Consider the following 22,335-nt stretch of genomic DNA (forward strand, 5'->3'; position numbering starts at 1 on the left):
TTTGTAGGAATCAAGGCATGGAATAACATCATGGCAAGAATGCAGAGAAAGGAGAATCAGACATCACAAAGAAAATAAGAGGATTGGGAACTGATTAAATTCAAGAGATGAGAAAATGTAAAAACTAATTCTGTAGTTTTCTTTTCGAGGAATAAGTATTCTAACAATAGAAAATGGTAAGATTGAAGAATGACCTAACAGAGCTATGTTCTATTTGAAATACTAGTAACATAATTGAATGGAAAACAGGAGATGACAGAAAAAAAGAATATGAAGTATAACGAGTAACAACTATCAAAATATATGGATATCTAAGAGTTAACAGCATGGAATAATGGCTGGATATTTAAAAAGAGCTTTTGGGGTACCTGCGTGGCTCAGTTGGTTGAGCATCCGACTTTGGCTCAGGTCATGATCTCACAGTTTGTGGATTCAAGCCCTGAGTTGGGCCCTGTGCTGACAGTGCGGAGCCTGCTTGGGGTCCTCTCTCTCTCTCTCTCTCTCTCTCTCTCTCTCTCTGCCCCTCCCCTGCTTGAGCTCTCTCTCTCTTTCAAAAATAAACATTAAAAAAAAAAAAAAAAGCAAAGAGGTTAGAGTGGAAGAGAGCCAAAGCATAAGAGACTCTTAAAAACTGAGAACAAACTGAGGGTTGATGGGGGGTGGGAGGGAGGAGAGGGTGGGTGATGGGTATTGAGGAGGGCACCTTTTGGGATGAGCACTGAGTGTTATATGGAAACCAATTTGACAATAAACTTCATATATTGGGGGGAAAAAACCCTAAAAAAAAAAAAAAAAAAAAAAAAAGCTTTTAAGGAAGGACATAGTAAGAAATTTCTTACTACCCCAGTCACTAAACACTGAGTCCCTGAAAGACATTGCAGTGGAATAAAAATGGTCAGTGAGATGTAGAGTCTGATAATTCCCCTCCCTATGAATCAGATCTGACAAACAGAATGCAGCTTAAGTGACATTCTGGAACTTCCAAAGGTATGTCATAAGAAATCTTTCAGTTTTCACTTGCGTGGCTTATACCTCTCGCCAGTCACCACATAAAAAGTCTATCTTGAGATCGCCAAGCTGTGGGAAGCTCAAGCCATATGGAGATGACCCAAAGAATGAGACACCATGTAGTGAAAGACAGGGGCCAAAACACCTTCATTCACTGTGGCACCAGGCATACGAATGAAGCAGCCATCCTGGAAGTGGGTCCTCTAGCTGACACATGAGCATCAGAGACCTAGCAAAGCTCTTCCAAATTCCTGACCTACAAAATCATAAGCAAAATAAAATGGTTGTTTTAAATTACTGAGTTTTAGGGTAGTTTGTTATACAGCAATAAATAGGGAAATAGATTTATTTTTTTATCTTGATAAGTCCCGAGCCTAGCAGAATACCTAGCCTACAGCAAATTCACTCCAAATGTTATGTGTAAAGTGAACCTCTTTCTTCCCTTGCAGTTCACATCCTGTCATTTCTTCTATACCCATCATTCCTTTAGAAGTCCTGGGTCACAGGGGCAATCATTGTTGGCACATCTGGAATGTTCTCTTAACTATCATGTAGTAGTAAAGGCCCCCCCCACAAAGCCACCCCAAGCTTGAAAGATAGGTATGGCTATGCTGCCAAAGTTAACCCAAGGCAGGCACCAGACAATATCGCATCTGGCTCAAGGTAAATAAGGCCAACATAATACTCTGTACTGGGCTACACAGAAACAAAAAAGAAAGAAGCAGACACAACTAATAGCAATATCACTGCACACCAAGAAACTGGAATCGGGGTCTGGCTGCTCATTTTTATAAATAATACATGAGTTTGGTCACTGAACCGACAGAGTTTCCTTTCATTGTAAGCTCTCTGATTATATAAGGCTTCTTATAAGTCTGACAAGAAACAACACATACCAACCCACATAAACAAGGAATTTTCAAACTAACTATTCTTTTAAAAAGAAAGAAGGTGTACAATGGGGGTGGAAATGGTGAGTGAGAAGAGGATGAGGGCTATGTGAATAAAAAGTTCTTTTCAGCCGCCTGCAGGGCTGATCCATTCCCTCGTGAGCTAAGAGTGTTTCTTCTTTTTTTCCCTAATGTTTATTTTATTTTTGAGGCAGAGAGCACAAGCAGGAAGGGCAGAGAATGGGGGAACAGAGGAACTGAAGCAAGCGGGCTCTCTACTGACAGCAGAGAAGCTGGGGCAGGGCTGGAACTCACAAATTGTGAGATCATGACCTGAGCCAAAGTCGGACTTTTTTTTTTTTAACATTTATTTATTTTTGAGACAGAGAGAGACAGAGCATGAACGGGGGAGGGTCAGAGAGAGAGGGAGACACAGAATCCGAAACAAGCTCCAGGTTCTGAGCTGTCAGCACAGAGCCCGACTCGGGGCTCAAACTCACAGACCGCAAGATCATAACCTGAGCCAAAGTCGGGCACCAGCTGACTGAGCCACCCAGGCGCCCCTTAAATTTTTTTTTTTAACGTTTATTTATTTTTGCAAAGTCGGACATTTAACCAACAGAGCCACCTAGGTGCCCCTGGAGTCTTTTTTTTTTTTTTTAATTTTTAAAAATGTTTTTATTTATTTTTGAAGGAGAGAGAGACAGAGCATGAGCAGGGGAGGAGCAGAGAGAGAAGGAGACATAGAATTTGAAGCAGGCTCCAGGCTCTAAGCTGTCAGCATAGAGCCCGATGCGGGGCTCAAACTCACGAACTGGGAGATCATGACCTGAGCCAAAGTCGGGAGCTTAACCGACTGAGCCACCCAGGCGCCCCTGGAATGTTTCTTTCAGTACCAAGTATCTGCCTGACTGAGGTCACTTTGCTATAAAGAGAATGAATCACCTCACTAGGTCAAGTAATTGCCAAGTGGTTCTTACTGGCACAGTGGGGAGAAAAAGCATAATTTCTCCTAGAAAAGGCAAGAGAGACCCCAAAATATCTGCCAAGCAATTCTTTTCTTTTGCTGACTCTTTTGACCAGAGAGTACTGTCACTTGAGATCCCTACCCGACAATCTTATATTCCACTCATTCCCAAATTTCCAATCTTCTAGGCACTGAAGGGTTCTGCACAAAGAAGCCCCTTAGACTGTTTGATTATGAGGATATTTCTCTCTTTGTGCCTTTCTTAACAAGCTTAAGAAGAAGGCATTATGAGATGACACATACTCTGTCTGGAAGAATCTCTCTCTTGTCTGTCTTTGACAATCTCCCACACCTCCATCTTGGATATGGAAGAGAAAACATATAGCATGTAAGTTGGTGGCAGCTACTTTTTGAGTAGAATGACATCCAACCTTAGGATGAAGTTGACAATATAAAGACAGAGTGAAGAGACAGAAAGACGTGGGGCCTCTAAATAACATTTAGCTGCTGAGTTAAACCAACCCTTAACCTAATAAAACTGCTGGAATTCCAGTTATATGAGTCATTTTGTTGTTTAAGGCTTTGTGACTATTTTCCATTACTTGCCAACCAAACACATTCTAATATATCCAATAACCAGGAAATATCTTTACCAAATAACAAAAAAATATATAAATAGAATCAAATTCTACAAATACTATACATGCTACACATACAAGAACATGTGGGGAATATGCATAAGTGCTTAGCACTGTGGGGAATAGATAAGTGAATTAAGGACAGTGTGTTAAAATGGAATGGGTATAGGCTTTAAAGTCAAATGAATCTGGATCCAAATCCTACTTTGGGAATTCATTTAATTTCTCTAAGCCTAGTTTTCTCATCTATAAAATGGAGAAAATATGACTACAGAATTGTGAATTATACCTAATATATAAAGCATTTTTTTTTAATGAGAGAAAGTCTTTACCCTCAATTAGAGTAGAAAAGACAAATAATTATGATCTGCTAATTGGGATATTTATCAGGTATGGGAAAGTGCAACAGTGGTTCCAGTTCTTCACCCTTTATGGAATCTATGCCCTCTGACATATAACTTTGCAGTATGCTCCCAATGTGGACTCAGGCATGTGACTTGTTTTGTCCAATGGCGATGTTGGCCAAGCAAACTTGAATATAGGCAGAATCATGAAAAGCACTTATGCAAATGGCTGGCATACTCTTGCTATTCTGGTATCATCATGTCCAGGCTAGTCCGCTGGTCCCAGAAGAAGGATGAGAAGCAGCTAGAGCAAAGCAGTCCCAGCAAAGCCCAACCTAGATCAGACTACCGGATGACCTGACAGATGCATGAATGAGCCCAAGTGAGACTAGCAGAAGTGCTCAACTTGCAGATGTACAAGAAATAAATGTTTATTGTTGTATTCTTTTGAGGTTTTTATGGTTGGGCATTATATAGCAATAGTTAACTAATAATACACAGGGTTATATTTTCTGTCTTTAAAAACTGAAGATTTCCACTTCCTTGATACTCATGACCAAATGAAAGACAATGTTAGGTCTCCTGAGTCAAAGAAATACTTATGGAACACTCCTATTTGATACATGAAATTTAAAAGGTTCTGTTTGATCTTTTATCAAACTGTTTTCTCTGTAACAAACAACTCATTTGCTTAAAAACTCAGAAGTCTATACTTACTACAGGTAAAACTACCGGTGGTAGTTAGTAGTACCTAACTGTCTGATTGTTCCAAGTTCAGTTAATGTCTACAATTACAAACAACACTCACAGAAATGGTTAAAGCCTAAAAAAGTCCAGATCACTACTGTATACGAGAAGTACTCTTCCTAATAATATCAACACTTTACAGGCACTAACAAGAGCTATGTTTGTCTACTGTAATTATTGAAAAATTATTTTAAGAGAAATAAAGAATGGTGTTCACATTATTGTAAACAGCAGGCATTCCACCAATCAAGAGTTCCATCCAAGTTCCCAGTGCTGTGCTAGATGTTAGTAGTAATTTATTTTTATAATCCTTAGTGAAACCAAAAGTGTGCTGCCAAATTCAATTCTAAGACAAACATGTGAGTCCTCAGATATCTATGCCATAACGGCCCTTGGGGATCCCCTTCTGAAAATAACCAGTAACATTTGGATATTTGGCCCAAATGACCATCAGCCTATTAACACCACAATAAAAATTATAAGTTATGCCAATATCTGATTAATGATACTGGAAATATACACTCTTTCACAAAGCAGACACTGTATGTTGTATATGGCTATAACAAGCTAACAAACACAGAGAATATTACTTAAGTGCAACATGGCCAAAAGAATGCTGCATTAAGAGCATTCATTTCTGCCATTTCAACTACACTCCACTTCTAAATTTACAACTTGATCACAGATTTTTCTTTTAATGTTTATTTAGTTTTAGAGAGAGAGAGAGAGTGCGAGTGGGACAGGGGCAAAGAGAGAGGGAGACATAGAATCCGAAGCAGGCTCCAGGCTCTGAGCTGTCAGCGCAGAGCCCGATGTGGGGCTCAAACTCGCAAACTGCAAGATCATGACCTGAGCCTAAGTTGGATGCTTAACTAACTAAGCCACCCAGGTGCTCCATGATCACAGATTTTAAAGCATGTTCTTTGTCAGAAAAACCAACATACAAGCCCTTCCAGTAAACTGACATTTCAGAGAACAATGATACAAACATGGAGTACAACAAATACTTTAACAATTATTAGTGTCAGAGCTCTGGCAGAAAGCTTGAGAGAAGGAGAGAGTTTTGTCTTTGAAGAATTTATAGACTCACTTCTGAGAAAAGAAATACACAGAAAATGTTTTTGATCTGAAATGCTGGTCATGGGCGGGTTCATTTGTAAAAATTTAGTGAGCTGTACACATTTCATATGTTATAACATTTCTGTTATGTCACACTTCAATAAAAAGGGTTTTTTTTAAGTTTATTTATTTTTGAGAGAGAGAGAAAGTGCAAGTCGGAGAGGGGCAGACAATGAGGGAAAAAGAGAATCCCAAGTAAGCTGTATGCTGTCAGCGTGGAGCATGATGTGGGGCTTGAATCCACAAGCCATGAGATCATGACCTGAGCTGAAGTCAGACACTTAACCCACTCAGCCATCCAGGCGTACCCAATAAAAAGTTTCTAAAATTTTTAATAACATTAACCACAGAATTGAACTAAGTATCAATTGAAAAATATTGACAATTTAAGGAGTTTGGGAGGGACCAGTCATTGCTAATAATAAAAGCTGTAACAGTTAAAATGTACTAAGCAATTACTATATGCCAGCCACTGTGCTAAATAAGCATTTTATATTTCATCCTCACAAAATCCCTGTGAGGTCATCTTCTTATCAGTAGGATCTGCTACAATTACTGACTCCCTCCTTCTTGAAACTCCTTCCTTTCCATTCCAGGCCAATACACGCTCGTGGTTTCTCTTCCTACCTCACTAATCACTCCCTCTCAAAATGTCTTCTCCTCAGACTTTTAAAATTAAATACTTTAGGATTCAGCTATTGGTCCTCTTTTCTATCTAGACTCCCTGGAACAGATACTATTATTTTTTTATTCCCATTTTACAGACAACACCACTGAGACACAGAGAAATTCAAACCTAGGCAATCAAGACTTCAGAGTCCATGCTCTTAACCACCTCATTATTCTGCCTTCTTTGGCCTTCCATATAAGAGGCAGGACAGAACTATACACATTCCACATTCTGGTGCCCTCGGTAACTGAGAAAACAGACACAGAGTGAGGTACATGGGACCTTCCTTTATCAGATATTAGGGACAAATATAGGGCACCAAGCCAGCAGGAAACCAATACTTGCAAATTCTTTTTTTTTTTTTTAATTTTTTTTTTCAACATTTATTTATTTTTGGGACAGAGAGAGACAGAGCATGAACGGGGGAGGGGCAGAGAGAGAGGGAGACACAGAATCGGAAACAGGCTCCAGGCTCTGAGCCATCAGCCCAGAGCCTGACGCGGGGCTCGAACTCACGGACCGCGAGATCGTGACCTGGCTGAAGTCGGACGCTCAACCGACTGCGCCACCCAGGCGCCCCTTGCAAATTCTGTTAAACAATTTTCCTTCCTAAGTTTCTTCACTTTGTATTTTGATACTTACTTCCTAAGGAAGAATGTGAATACATTCTAGAACATAGACTCTTAAATCTAGACGCTCATTTGAATAATCTTGGGGAGCTTTAAGAACACATATGGGCCCTATGAAGACCTACAAAGCCTAGAAGATTCCAGGAAGCTGTGTTTCTGAGAAGGATCCAAGTAAATTCTGAGTTGATAGGTCAGTACCTAAGTTTAGGAAGCCTTTGTTCTAGAGAGGATTCTCTGGTCCTCAGAGGTTAAGTAGTGGCTTTACTACCTAGAAAAGACTGAAAATGAAATAAGACTGAAGATGTAAACTGATTCCAAGGAGTAATAAGACCAATCAGGACACTAGAACAGTGATTGTGGAATTCTATATCAGGACACCAAATGTTTCTGGATAGTCCGGGAATTTGTTGCCATGAAATAATCTGCAGCCAAGTGATGTCTCCCTTAGCTTTGGAAGGGGTCATCCGGGAAGCAAGAATCAGTATAACATTTGAGCACTCATATTCTCAGATTATTCACAAATATTATGAGAGAATCCAAGAGTATTAATAGATATGGCTATTTTCCCCAGGCAAGAGAAGAAAGCATTGTTAACACTATCATTTTTGTATAAATATAAATGCATACACATTTTGCTAACATTACGCAAGTAACAATTAGTATGGAACCACAAATGCTAAAACTAAGGCAAAGAAGTCACTTCAATATGCTTAAGTCTTACCTCTGTAAGTGCATGCAATTGTCCTTGATGTACACACACACCCATGAACCTATGAAACAAAAAAAAATTTTTTTAGCAAAGGAAAACAATATAACTGCCATATAAAGAAACTAGTTTAGCTACTCATGCATTGGAAATAATCCAATACCTGCGAAGTCTCCTGGGTTCTTGTATAATGCTGCAGCCTCTCAACTTTGATATCAGGCTGGTAATTTTTTTTTCCTTTAACTTTATTTATTTTTGAGAGAGAAGGAGAGAGCAAGCAGAGGAGGGGCAGAGAGAGAGAGGGAGAGCGAGAATCCCAAACAGGCTCTGTGCTGAGAGAGAACCTGTGAGAACCATGAGAACAATGAGAACCATGAGAACAATGACCTGAGCCAAAATCAAGAGTCTGACCCGTAACTGACTGAGCCACTCAGGCATCCCTCATTTGTTACCAAACTTTAATAGGTTACATTCACTATCTACATTTCTTTAACCTTCGTTCATTCCTAAACTCATTATAATTTGCCCTCTGCCGATATCACTTTTTTTTTTAATCTTTATTTTTGAGAGAGACAGAGACAGAGCGAGAGCAGGGGAGGGGCAGAGACAGAGGGAGACAATCTGAAGCAGGTTCCAGGCTCTGAGCTGTCAGCACAGAGCCCAACACGGGGCTTGAACTCACGGACTGTGAGATCATGACCTGAGACGAAGTCGGACGCTTAACCGACAGAGCCACCCAGGCACCCCAGCCAATATCACTCTTTAGTAACTAACCATCCTTACTATGAAGAATTCGTTGTTTTACATACTTTTGCATTTCTAGTACCTAGTATAGTATCTGGCACAAAAGATTTGTTGAACAGCATAAATGATTATGACCTACAAACTTAAGTTGAAGCTCTTCTCTTTACTTTATTTCATTTTACTGAAAATAATCCTTCCAGGATCAGCTAAAATTTCATCTTCTCTATATTGATCTCGGGGATATCTTCACTTATCATTAATCCTCTCTCTCCCTCCTCATCTCAACAGTACTGCTATGCACTTTCACTCTGCTTTGAAAGATTGTTCATTAGCCTAACTGAGGTGGTCCAGGGTCTGGAGTCAGACTGCTTATATTTGAATCCTGGCTCTGCCACTTCACGATGACATCCCCGTATTTTAGTTTCTTCATATACAAAATGGGAGTATTACTATTACCTAACTCATATGGTTATTGTGAAGATGAAATGACATAACTTGGGCTCCTAGAACATACTAAGAACTAGAATATATTAACTGTTCTTCTTTTAACATTTGTGACTTCTTCTCCAGAATGGAATATAAGAAAGATTTTCAAGAATACAGATCTCTTCTCATTTGTTTCTACATATAGTGCCTGATACACAATGCTTTGCAAATAAGATGCTAAACAAACACTTCTTGAATGAAAAAGCAATGATCACCAAATTAGCTTCACAATTTAAATTCATTTTATAAGAAAGAACCCTTTTTTTTTTTTTTTTTTTTTTTTTGTAGGCTCCATGCCCAGCATGGAGCCCAACACAGAGCTTGAACTCACAACTCTGAGATCAAGACCTGAGGTGAGATCAAGAGTCAGACGCTTAACCTACTGAGCTATCCAGGCACCCCAGAAAGAACATTTATTTATTTTTTTTTTCAACGTTTATTTATTTTTGGGACAGAGAGAGACAGAGCATGAACGGGGGAGGGGCAGAGAGAGAGGGAGACACAGAATCGGAAACAGGCTCCAGGCTCTGAGCCATCAGCCCAGAGCCTGACGCGGGGCTCGAACTCACGGACCGCGAGATCGTGACCTGGCTGAAGTCGGACGCTTAACCGACTGCGCCACCCAGGCGCCCCCAGAAAGAACATTTAGAGGCAGGTACAAGGCTGGAGAACGAAGGAGTATTTATTTTATTTAGTCAAATATTTATTTTTTTTTAATTTTTTTTTCAACATTTTTTATTTATTTTTGGGACAGAGAGAGACAGAGCATGAACAGGGGAGGGGCAGACACAGAATCGGAAACAGGCTCCAGGCTCCGAGCCATCAGCCCAGAGCCTGACGCGGGGCTCGAACTCACGGACCGCGAGATCGTGACCTGGCTAAAGTCGGACGCTTAACCGACTGCGCCACCCAGGCGCCCCTCAAATATTTATATAGAAGTTAGGCAGTAGGATTCTACTAGCAAAACAATAGCTACATATTAGACATATCTCCAGAAGCTAGGGAAGCAAAAGATGAACTACTGGGGCTTGATCAAGATGAAAAGCTGCTGCACTGTGAATCAAACAATCAACAAAACTAAAAGGCAACCTACGGAATGGGAGAGGATATTTGCAAATGACATAGCTGATAAAGGGTTAGCATCCAATATCTATAAAGAACTCACCAAATTCAAACCCAAAAAATAAATAATCCAGTTAAGAAATAGGCAGAAGAGGGGCACCTAGGTGGCTCGGCCGGTTGAACATCCGACTCTTGGTTTCAGCTCAGATCATGATCTCATGGTTTGTGAGTTTGAGCCCCACATCAGGCTCTGCACTGACAGTGTGGAGCCTGCTTAGGATTCTCTCTCTCCCTCTCTCTCTCTGCCCCTCCCCCACTCTCTCTCTGTCTCTCTTTCAAAAATAAAAAAAAAACTTATACAAAAAGAAACAGGCAGAAGATATGAACAGACATTTTTCTAAAGAAGACATCCAGATGGCCAACAGACACATGAAAAGATGCTCAACATCACTCATCATCAGGGAAATATAAATCAAAACCATGATGAGCTACCACCTCACATCTGTCAGAATGACTAAAATTAACAACACAGGAAAACAGATGTTGGCAAGGATGCTGAGAAAGGGGAACCCTCTTACATTGTTGGTGGGAATGCAAACTGGTGCAGCTACTCTGGAAAACAGGATGGAGATTCCTCAAACAGTTAAAAATAGAACTACCCTATGACCCAGCAATTGCACTATTAGGTATTTACCCAAAAAATACAAAGCTACTGATTCGAAGGGGCACACGTATCCTGATGCTTATAGCAGCATTATCAAGAACAAATTATGGAAAGAACCCAATTGTCCATCAACTGAAATTGGATAAAGAAGATGGATATATATATAATGGAATATTACTCAACCATCAAAAAATGAAATCTTGCCATTTACAGCAACATGGATGGAGCTAGAGTATATTATGCTAAGTGAAATAAGTCAGAGAAAGACAAATACCATATGATTTCATTCATCCATGGAATTTAAGAAACAAAACAGATGAACGTAGGGAAAGGGAGAAAAAAAGGAGACAGAAGCAAACCCAAAGACACTCTTTTTTTTTTTATGTTTTTATTTATTTTTAAGACAGAAAGCACAAGCTGCAAGGGGCAGAGAGAAAGGGAGACAGGAACTGAAGCAGGCTCTACGCCGTCAGCAGAGATCCTGATGCGGGGTCCGAACTCATGAGCTGTGAGATCATGACCTAAGCAGAAGTCACACTTAACCAACTGAGCCACCCAGGTGGCCCAAACCATAAGAGACTCTTTTTTTTTTTTTTTAATTTTTTTAAGTTTATTTATTTTTGTGAGAGAAAGAGAGACAGACAGAGCACAAGCAGGGGAGGAGGAGAGAGAGAGGGAGACACAGAATCTGAAGCAGGCTCTAGGCTCTAAGCTGTCAGCACAGAGGCCGACACAGGATTCCAACTCACAAACAGTGAGATCATGACCTGAGCCAAAGTCGGATGCTTAACCGACTGAGCCACCCAGGTGCCCCACCAGAAGAGACTCTTAACCACAGAGAACAAACTAAGGGTTGATGGAGGGGAGGTGGGTGGGGGAGGGGCTAAATGGGTGATGGATATTAAGAAGGGCACTTGTCATGAGCATTGGGTGTTATATGTAAGTGATAAATCACTAAACTGTATTCCTGAAAGCAGTATTATACTATATGTTAACTAGAATTTAAATAAAAATTTGAAACAAAAAAAAATTAAAAAATAAAGTCATGAGCCTCCTAAAAGCTAAAAAGACTTGGTTTGGGTATGATACACCCTTGCTTCCCTTCCCCCCAAACCCACCATTCACTATGACCACATCATCCGCAGAGATGTCACAGCCAGCACATTCGGGCAGGCACTGGTTTCATGTGACAGTTTTCTTCTGCCTGCCTTCCTCCCCACCCCCAGCTCACATCACCACATCACAGTGGTGTCACACAACTCTACGTCTATGTGAAACTTTTCTGCCTGACCTCCTCAACCTCATTTTCTTTCCATCACCCACCACATCCAAAACAGTTTCACAGAGCTCTCAAGCTAAGATAGGCATTAGCTTTATATTAGAAGAAGAGCTTGAGCAGAGTACATGATTACAGTTGCTATAAAAAGAATATACTTTAAAAGGGAAATATTTCTCAGGGCGCCTGGGTGGCTCAGTTGGTTAAGTGTTCAACTTCAGCTCAGGTCATGACCTCCAGTTCGTAAGTTTGAGCCTTGAGTCGGGCTCTGTGCTGACAGCTCAGAGCCTGGAGCCTGCTTCAGATTTTGTGTCTCTCTCTCTCTCTGCCCCTCCCCCACTCGTGTGCGTGTGTATTCTCTCTCTCTCTCTCTCTCTGAAAAATAAACATTAAAGAAAACTTTAAGGGAAATATTTCTCATCCTTAACAGGGAAGTGATATATGCCTAGAAAAGCATTTAATATTAACAGTAAGTTTTCACTGAAATTTTTATTACTAATTATATTAAAATCTAAGTTGTGGACAAAACCTCAAATCTTTTTTGGTGTGAGACTGGACCTAAAAATTATTACACTCTGAATGATTCTTACTCCCTACTACCACCACCCAAAATCAAGCCAGCTAGAATTACTTAGCTCAGGAAGGGAGGAGCACTTTGTTAATGCATGTGCTTGAGACTAAGTCATTACTGAAATTTATTATTTTTAGTTTCATATTATGCACACACACTTGTGTTAAGTAAGAAGAGGGATGCCTGGGTGGCTCAGTCGGCTGAGCATCTGACTTTGGCTCAGGTCATAATCTCTCAGTTCCTGAGTTCAAGCCCTGCATGGAGCTCTCTGCTGTCAGTGCAGAGCCCACCTCCAATCCTCTCCCTCTTTCTCTGTCCCTCCCCCACCCTGGCACAAGAGCACTGGCTATCTCTTTCAAAAATAAAAACATTTAATGGGACACCTGGGTGTCTCAGTCAGTTAAGTGTCTGACTTCAGCTCAAGTCATGATCTCACGGATTGTGAGTTCAAGTCCCACATCAGGCTCTGTGCTGACAGTGCGGAGCCTGATTTGGACCCTCTGTCCCTTCTCTCTGCTTCTCTCCCTCTCTCTGCCCTTCCTCCAAGTACAAGTTCTCTCAAAAGTAATAAATAAATATTAAAATAAATAAATAAAGGGGCGTCTTGGTGGCTCAGTCGGTTAAGTGTCCGACTTCAGCTAAGGTCGTGATCTTGTGGCTTGTGGTTCCAGCCCCTCATCAGCTCTGTGCTGACAGCTCGGAGCCTGGAGCCTGCTTCAGATTCTGTCTCCCTCTCTCTCTGCCCCTCCCCTGCTCACACAGTCTCTGTCTCTCTCTCCCAAATATAAATAAACATTAAAGTTTTTTAAATAAATAAAAACATTTAAAAAGAAAAAAAAAGAAGAGTTGCTTTTGTTTTTTAGACGAGCACTTCCTAAATTTTAATGTGGACACAAATCACCTAGGACTTATATAAATTCCAGGCTCTGATTCTACAGGTTGGGGCAGAGGGAGGTTGGGAGTCTGAATTTCTAATAAGCTCCCAGGTAATATTGACACTGCTAGGTCCATGGACCACACACTGAGTAGCAAGGCTCAGTCTTGACTTGACAAACGACAGCTGATCACCCACTCTAAAGTTAGTAAGACCATAACAGGAAACTTCCAACTCTGATACTACTGGTAAACTAGACTTTGATCAGAGACTTAATTTGCCTCAGCCTTTCCTGTAGCATGATTTACTATTTTCCATAAAGTGTCATTACCATGCTTTTATACACCTTTGCTTTCCTAGGGCTGTTCCCACTTCCCAGAATGCCCCTCCCCTCATTTCTACATAGTTACGTTCTACTCACCCTCAAAGCCCAGTTCAGATACTTCCTTTCCCACAAAACAAATCTGGCTCCCTCTAAGTAGAAGTACTTCTGAACTAGCATGCTTCTGAACTATGAAGACACTCCATCTACACCACTCTCCTATAGCATCATTGCTTCCTACCTTTAACTATGTTTTATAAAATGAAATGAATTCTCTTGCCTGTCATATGACAGTATATAAACACTTGCTGGGTAAATTTAACACACAACTCTGACCACTTAATCACTGAATGCTTGTTATTTGCCAGGCACTGGTAATTATTGTTATTATATGATTATTATAACAGCTGACTCTTTTTTTCTGAGAGAGAGAGCAGGGGAAAGGCAGAGGGAGAGGGAGAGCGAGAAAGAGAGAAAGAATCCTAAACAGGCTCCACACCCAGCACAAAGCCTGATGTGGGGCTTGATCCCACAACCATGAGATCACAACCTGAGCCGAAATCAAGAGTCAGATGCTTAACTAACTGAGCCACCCAGGTACCCCAACAACTGATTCTTAAAGAGCACTTACTGTGTAGGCATTGTTTTTATATTATATTCATTTAATCCTCATAATAATCCAATGAAGTAATACTTTTATTCTCCCAATTATATTGATAAAGAAATTTAGGCTTAGAGAAATAAAGTAACCTGCCCAAAGTCATACAAATAATAAGTGGCTGAGCCAGGTGTCAAACCTAAACAGTGGGTTCTGTGCTCTTAATCACAATGTTATATTACCTCCCCATATAGTTATAAAAAGGATTTAAAAATGAACAAGACACAATGCCTTTCATTAAGAAGCTACTCAAAAAGATTTTTGTGGCAGTTCACAGCTCCTGATCAAAGTCCAAATTCCTTACTTAGCATGTTATTCAAGAATCTGAATGATCTGACCCACACCTCTTTTACCTTATCTCCTATTACTCCCACCTGAATTCTCTATGTTTTAGTTATATAACCTGTTCCTCCTAAATATGTCCTAAATTCTCCCACTTCCATACTGTTGCTACAATAAGGCCATCTGGAATCCACTTTTTTACTATTTCTTTTAGGGGCAGGGAGAGTGGCAGAGGGGGAGGGAGGGAGGGAGGGAGAGAGAGAGAGAGAGAGAGAGAGAGAGAGAGAATATGAATCCCAACCAGGCTCCATGCTCAGTGCAGAATCTGACATGGGGCTTGATTCCACAGCCCTGGAATCATGACCTGAGCCCAAATCAAGAGTTGGACGCTCAACTGACTCAGCCACCCAAGTGTCCCTGGAATCCACTTTTCAAAGCTCTACCAATCCTTACAAACTTAGTGCAAGAATGTCTCCGAATAATAACAATAATAACAATAGCACCCAACACTTATATACCATTTAGGATGCCAGGAACTGTCACATATCAAGTCATATGATTGAGAATGGTTATAATAATTCCTGTCTCAGAGACATAATTTCACATATTTCCCTACTCTTTCTAATCTGAAGTAATCTTTCTCTTCTCTATACATTTATATTACTCTATTTAAAACTCTATTATATAAACACATATCAGGCCTGCCTTCTACATCAAGTTTTATCTATGTCTGCTTCTTCCACTAAATTAGATGGTTCTTGAGGGCAGGAATCTTAAGTGTGGAAAAGAATGGCTATTTACTCACTAAATTACCTCCCTTTTCTTCCTGAAGTTTCCCAATGTCTATAACAGTTAGTTAAGACCATAATATTGAGTTCTGGAGAGTAGTACAGGGGCAGAAATTATTATGTCATTTCTAGGCCTGTCCCATAAAAACCTCAACCCTCTCCTCTATACTTTTCTCCTTCATCTGTCAGCAGATGCAGAAGATCCAGTGAAGGAATCTGAGGCCCTGATCTAGGTTTAAAAAAAAAAAAAAAAAAAAGCTCTCTGTCTAACTCAATCCAACACACACTGAACTAGGACATGAATAAGAAACATGCCTTTAAATCGATAAGATTTTACATGGTTTACTACAGTAATTAGCCCACCTGGAATAAATATACTAGGTGGTTTTGTGTCTCTATATATACTTAAAACACTGCCTTCTTCATAGTTAGCATTTAGTAAATATTTACCGAATTCAGTTAAAAGTTAAATTTCTTTTTTTTTTTTTTTACATTTTATTTATTTTTGAGAGAGTGAGAGACACAGCATGAGTGGGGGAGAGGCCGAAAGAGAGGAAGATACAGAATCTGAAGCAGGCCCCAGGTTCTGAGCTGTCAGCACAGAGCCCAACATGGGGCTCAAACCCACAAACTGCAAGATCATGACCTGTGCCAAAGTCGGGTGCTTAATTGACTGAGCCACCCAGGCACCCCTAAAAGTTAAATTTCTTAATTCCAAAGCAGGATCTTTCTTCAGTCCTAGTATTATCCAGCAGTCTCCAAAATGGGGTATGAGTAAGATTACCCATTGAAGTCTGGGAAGAAAATTGGAATTTTTAAGCTATATTATTATTTATTTTTAATTTTTTAATGTTTAATTTTGAGAGAGACAGAGAGTGAGCAGGGGAGGGGCAGAAAGATTGGCAGACACAGTCTGAAGCAGGCTTCAGGCTCTGAGCTGTCAGCACAGAGCCCAACACGGGGCTCAAATCCATGAACCGTGAGATCATGACCTGAGCTGAAGTTGGACGCTTAACTGACTGAATTGCCCAGGCACCCCATTACCTATATTATTTTTATATAAAGAAGAAAAAATAAGTTTAGTAATATTTAACATGGGTTAATAATAGCACCTGGGGATGTGCTCAAAAATGTTTTCTTAATGGGATATTATGATAGGCAGAAGATGTCTAGAAAGGTCCATGTTCTAACCCTCAAAACCTGTGAATATGTTATGCTATATAGCAAGGGAAATTGATTAAAGTTGCAGATGGAATTAAGGTTGCTAATCAGCTGACTTTAAAATAGGGAGAGTATCCTAGACTACCAAGTGTTATCATATTTGCAGTGTTATCATAATGGTCCCCAAAGGTGGAAGAGGGAGGCCAAAAAGTTAGTATTAGAAGGATACAATATGAAAAAAAAATCAGCCTGTCACTATTGGCTTTGAAGATGGAAGGAGCTACAAGCCAAATAGAAACTGAAAAAGTAAGGAAACAGATTCTTCCCTAGAGCCTCCAGAAAGAAACACAACACTCTCAATACCTTGATTTTATCCTAGTAAGACCCACATCAGACTTCTGATCTATAGAAGATAATGAATTTGTGTTGTTTTAAGTCACCAGGTAATTTGTTATAGCAGCCATAGAAAACTAATGATACAACAAGAAAAAGAAAGAAAGAAAGAAAGAAAGAAAGAAAGAAAGAAAGAAAAGAAAGGAAAAGAAAAGAAAACTAATATTACATAATAAAAAAAAATCATGGGTGGAGAAACAAAAGCAAAAATGAACTATTGGGACCTCATCAAAATAAAAAGCTTCTTCACAGCGAAGGAAACAATTAGCAAAACTAAAAGGCAACTGACAGAATGGAAGAAGATATTTGCAAACGACATATCAGATAAAGGGTTAGTATCCAAAATCTATAAAGAACTTATCAAACTCAACACCCAAAAAACAAATAATCTAGTGAACAAATGGGCAAAAGACATGAATAGACACTTCTCCAAAGAAGACATCCAGATGGCCAACCGACACATGAAAAAATGCTCAACATCACTCATCATCAGGGAAATACAAATCAGAACCACAATGAGATACCACCTCACACCAGTCAGAATGGCTAACATTAACAACTCAGGCAACAATAGATGTTGGTGAGGATGTGGAGAAAGAGAATCTCTTTTGCACTGCTGGTGGGAATGCAAACTGGTGCAGCCACTCTGGAAAACAGTATGGAGGTTCCTCAAAAAATTAAAAATAGAACTATCCTATGACCCAGTAATTGCACTACTAGGTAGAAACAGGTGTGCTGTTTCAAAGGGGCATGTGCACCCCCATGTTTATAGCAGCACTATCAACAATAGCAAAGTATGGAAAGAGTCCAACTGTCCATCGATGGATGAATGGATAAAGAAGATGTGGTATACACACACACACACACACACACACACACACACACACACACACACACACACAATGGAGTATTACTTGGCAATCAAAAAGAATGAAATCTTGCTATTTGCAACTATGTGGATGGAACTAGAGGGTATTATGCTAAGCGAAATTAGTCAGAGAAAGACAAATATCATATGACTTCACTCATATGAGGACTTTAAGACACAGAACAGATGAACATAAGGGAAGGGAAGCAAAAAATATATAAAAACAGGGAGGGGGACAAAACATAAGAGACTCTTAAATATGGAGAACAGACAGAGGGTTACTGGAGGAGGGATGGGCTAAATGGGTAAGGGGCATTAAGGAATCCACTCCTGAAATCATTGTTGCACTATATGCTAAATAATTTGGATGTAAATTTTAAAAAAAAATTTAAAAAAATTATGGGTCACTATGTTCACAGACCTAAAATAGACTTTGGGCTTTGACTCCTAAACAAGCACAAGGAAAATAACATTATTAGTTCCTTGGTAGCATTTTCGTCTAATCAGTCAAATATTTTTTGAGTTCATAGTTCTGCTCTCAGAGTTAAACATTAAAGTTTAAATACTGTCCCTTCTCAAAAGCTTATTACCTAAACAGAAGAGTGAGGGAGAGGTGTGACAGTAGTCTGAAACACATCTAGCTGTCTTCATTCTGGAAACACACACACACACACAAAACACCAACACACAACTATTTTGGACCAACTCAATACTACACAACAGGACCCAGTGAGAGTCCTGTAGCCATTATATCAAAGCTGTCTGGAAAATTAGTAGTTATCGCTAACTTACCTAGAATTAGGTATATATGCCAATATACCTAGAAACTGTCCTAGGTATTTTATATGTATTATCTGAGATTAAATTATCCTCATTTTATCATCTAGGAAAATAAGGTTCAGAGCACTTAAGTGACTTGACAAAAGTTGGAGAAGTACTGGAATCTGATCTGTTTTGCTCTGTGACAATGGGAATGAAAGAAAAAAGGCCAGTGGTTCAATAATAACTTCATTTTGTATTCATAAATAATAACTAATGATGCCTGGGTGGCTCAATCAGTTGAGCATCTGACTCTCAATTTCAGCTCGGGTCATGGTCCCAGGGATCAAGCAAGCCTCACATTGGACTCCTTGCTGAGTTTGGAGCCTGCTTGAGATTCTGTCTCTTTCTCACTCTGCCCCTCTCCCCTGCTTAGGCTCACTCACTCTCTCTCTCTCTCTCTCTCTCAAGAAAAAAAAAAAAAAAAAGATTCTCTCTCTCTCTGTCTCCCCAAAACAAAAACAAAACCCTGCCAATCTGTAAACCAATGAAAATCTAACTGGTTTGCTTTATAAGACTTTCTACTGTCAGCTTTGAGCAAAAAGCAACATCCGTGTTAGGAGTTCTTCTGATCTGTACTGGTCTTTGCAGAAAAATGTCTGGTTCTGAAGTTATGGTAAAAACAATTAAGAGGTTTGAAATAAACCTATAATAGAATAGTAAAATGTGAGCATGATTTTCATATTAAAATGCTTTCTAAAAGGCCTACATTGGAAACCTACTGATACTGGTTTACTTTTTTTTTTAAAGTTTTTCCAGAAATTTGATATATTTTTATCTGATTTCCCTCCCATAACTGAAGGAAAGGCTCTGCGACATACTCCACCGGATTCCACTAAGCTTTAATATGTGGCATTAAATGAACTGCTTTGCATTTTACTCCCAAATAAAGCAAAGATACCATCACTCTCTTAGACCAGAAAAAATTACCAGTAACCAAAAAGGAGAAAAAAGGGCAATGGCTCAGATCTCAAGTCCCAAAAGAGCTATGAATCTAGACCCATAAAAAAAGCAGTAATATCTCTGGGTAAGGCTTACTGCAGTTCAAACGTGCTTTAGAGGTATTACATCATGGAAAACTGGTTGTGCTAGGTTCTAGCTTTGAGAACTCAAAGAAAACTCAGCTGAACAGACATTAACCACTAATGTCTCACTTCAAGTGACATTAAACAGAGCTGGTTCAGTCTGGCTTTCTCTTTTCTGTCCACGATTTTTATAGTCAGATTTTAAGATAGGTAAAGGCAAATAAACATTGCTCAATATTCACGAGATCATGTCAATAGCACTACATACAATAACAAGAGGACCAATAAAGTTTATGGTCTAATCTTACTGGTTTTTTTTTTAGTGAAACAATACAAGTACTTAAAAAGTTAATATAAGATCTGCTTACTTACAAATAGTAAACCAGTTTAATAAACACAAAAACATCCTAGATTTTTTTTTCATTTTTTTTCTTCAATATATGAAATTTATTGTCAAATTGGTTTCCATATAACACCCAGTGCTCATCCCAAAAGGTGCCCTCCTCAATACCCATCACCCACCCTCCCCTCCCTCCCACCCCCCATCAACCCTCAGTTTGTTCTCAGTTTTTAAGAGTCTCTTATGCTTTGGCTCTCTCCCACTCTAACCTCTTTTTTTTTTTCCTTCCCCTCCCCCATGGGTTTCTGTTAAGTTTCTCAGAATCCACATAAGAGTGAAAACATATGGTATCTGTCTTTCTCTGGATGGCTTATTTCACTTAGCATCACACTCTCCAGTTCCATCCACGTTGCTACAAAGGGCCATATTTCATTCTTTCTCATTGCCACGTAGTACTCCATCGTGTATATAAACCACAATTTCTTTATCCAATCATCAGTTGATGGACATTTAGGCTCTTTCCATAATTTGGCTATTGTTGAGAGTGCTGCTATAAACATTGGGGTACAAGTGCCCCTATGCATCAGTACTCCTGTATCCCTTGGGTAAATTCCTAGCAGTGCTATTGCTGGGTCATAGGGTAGGTCTATTTTTAATTTTTTGAGGAACCTCCACACTGTTTTCCAGAGTGGCTGCACCAATTTGCATTCCCACCAATAGTGCAAGAGGGTTCCCGTTTCTCCACATCCTCTCCAGCATCTATAGTCTCCTGATTTGTTCATTTTGGCCACTCTGACTGGCGTGAGGTGATATCTGAGTGTGGTTTTGATTTGTATTTCCCTGATAAGGAGCGACGTTGAGCATCTTTTCATGTGCCTGTTGGCCATCCGGATGTCTTCTTTAGAGAAGTGTCTATTCATGAAAAACATCCTAGATTTCCGAGAGAAAAACAAACATTCTCCATCTTGATTAACAACTGAAAGTAAACTTGAGACTGAGAATTAAACTCATTCTGTAACTATTTTTTCACAGAAAATTTTAAACCACACTGCTCACAACTGCCATGCAAACAGCAAAATACCAAATCTCCTGGCAAAGGTAGAAACATTAATACATATACAAGCAGTGACCTCAAATGTTCCCCAAATGTTTTTTAATCCAGGAAGTTCGGACAAGAACTAATAATATCCACAAACCCAAGTATCTATATTGTCTCCTCACAAAATGAGAATGCTTCTTCCTCCTTCCCAAACTTATTCTTTATTCTAAGATTACTCATAAACTCACATCCAAATAGCAAAATATAAACACACATTTCAATTTATGTGAGTATACTTCTGAAACAGCTCTCTCACATAATTTATGTCTTCCCCCTCGCCCACAGTAGAAGAAATATACAGAGGAGAAAGAGAATAATTCAATCTAAAAAGCAAGAAAATTAGTATGTGCAAGGTTTGTGCTCTTCTACAGATAAACAGAACCCTTAAATTTTTTTTTTTACTACCTATCACATATATACTAAGCACAGTGACAGGCAAAGGTGACTAAGTGGGTGCTAGAGAAATAAACATGATGGTACCTACTTCAAGGAGTTCACAGACAAATAATGATAATGATGTATTCTAAGTACTTTACAGGTATTACCTCATTTAATACTTATGAAAACATTATGTTACAGGTACTATTATGATCTCCATTTTACAGATAAGAAAACGGAGGAGAGATTAAGTGGCTTGCCCAATATCACACAACTTGCAAATGGCAGAGTCAGGGCTGGATTCTTAACTCTTAAGCTTTATGTTCTATAGCCTCAATAAATGACACTTCAGATGATTATGACTATAGTGGTAACAATAATAGAATAATTATAGTTAACATTTAGTGCCTTGCACTGTGTTAAGTTCTTTATCTCATTTAATTCTCCCGTCAACCTGGTATAGTAGTACTATCATTACTCTTTATAGATGAGAAAACTGAGGTTACAGAGGTTAATTTGCCAAAGGTCCCCTATCTACTAAGAGGCACAACCATCCTGAACCTCTCCTCTGAATTCCAGATTTTATCCAACTGTTAATTTTTAAATTTGTTTTTATTTTATTTTAGAGAGAGAGAAAGAGAGAGCAAGAGGGGGAGAGGGGCAGAGGGGGAGAGAGGATTTTAAGTAGGCTTCATGAACAGCACAGAGCATGATGAGGGAATTTGATCCCATGACCCTGGGATCATGACCTGAGACGAAATTAAGAGTCCCAGGCTCAGCCAACTTGAGCCACCCCAGCTACCAATT

General features: G+C 39.5%; 1 protein-coding gene across 3 annotated transcripts in view; it reads right to left on the reverse strand.

Moving 5' to 3' along the window:
* The window catches only part of TESK2 (testis associated actin remodelling kinase 2), a 132,965-nt gene that overhangs the window by 33,725 nt on the left and 76,905 nt on the right, over positions 1 to 22,335 (reverse strand). For all 3 annotated transcript variants that reach the window (XM_086716803.1, XM_025934968.2, XM_086716804.1), the window contains one exon: positions 7,734 to 7,782. In XM_086716803.1, coding sequence (XP_086572929.1) covers positions 7,734 to 7,782 — 49 coding nt within the window. The remainder of the gene's footprint in view (positions 1 to 7,733; positions 7,783 to 22,335) is intronic.

The sequence above is a fragment of the Puma concolor genome, chromosome C1 (genome assembly GCF_028749965.1).
Source record: "Puma concolor isolate L17-30 chromosome C1, mPumCon1.1.hap2, whole genome shotgun sequence".
NCBI lineage: Eukaryota > Metazoa > Chordata > Mammalia > Carnivora > Felidae > Puma > Puma concolor.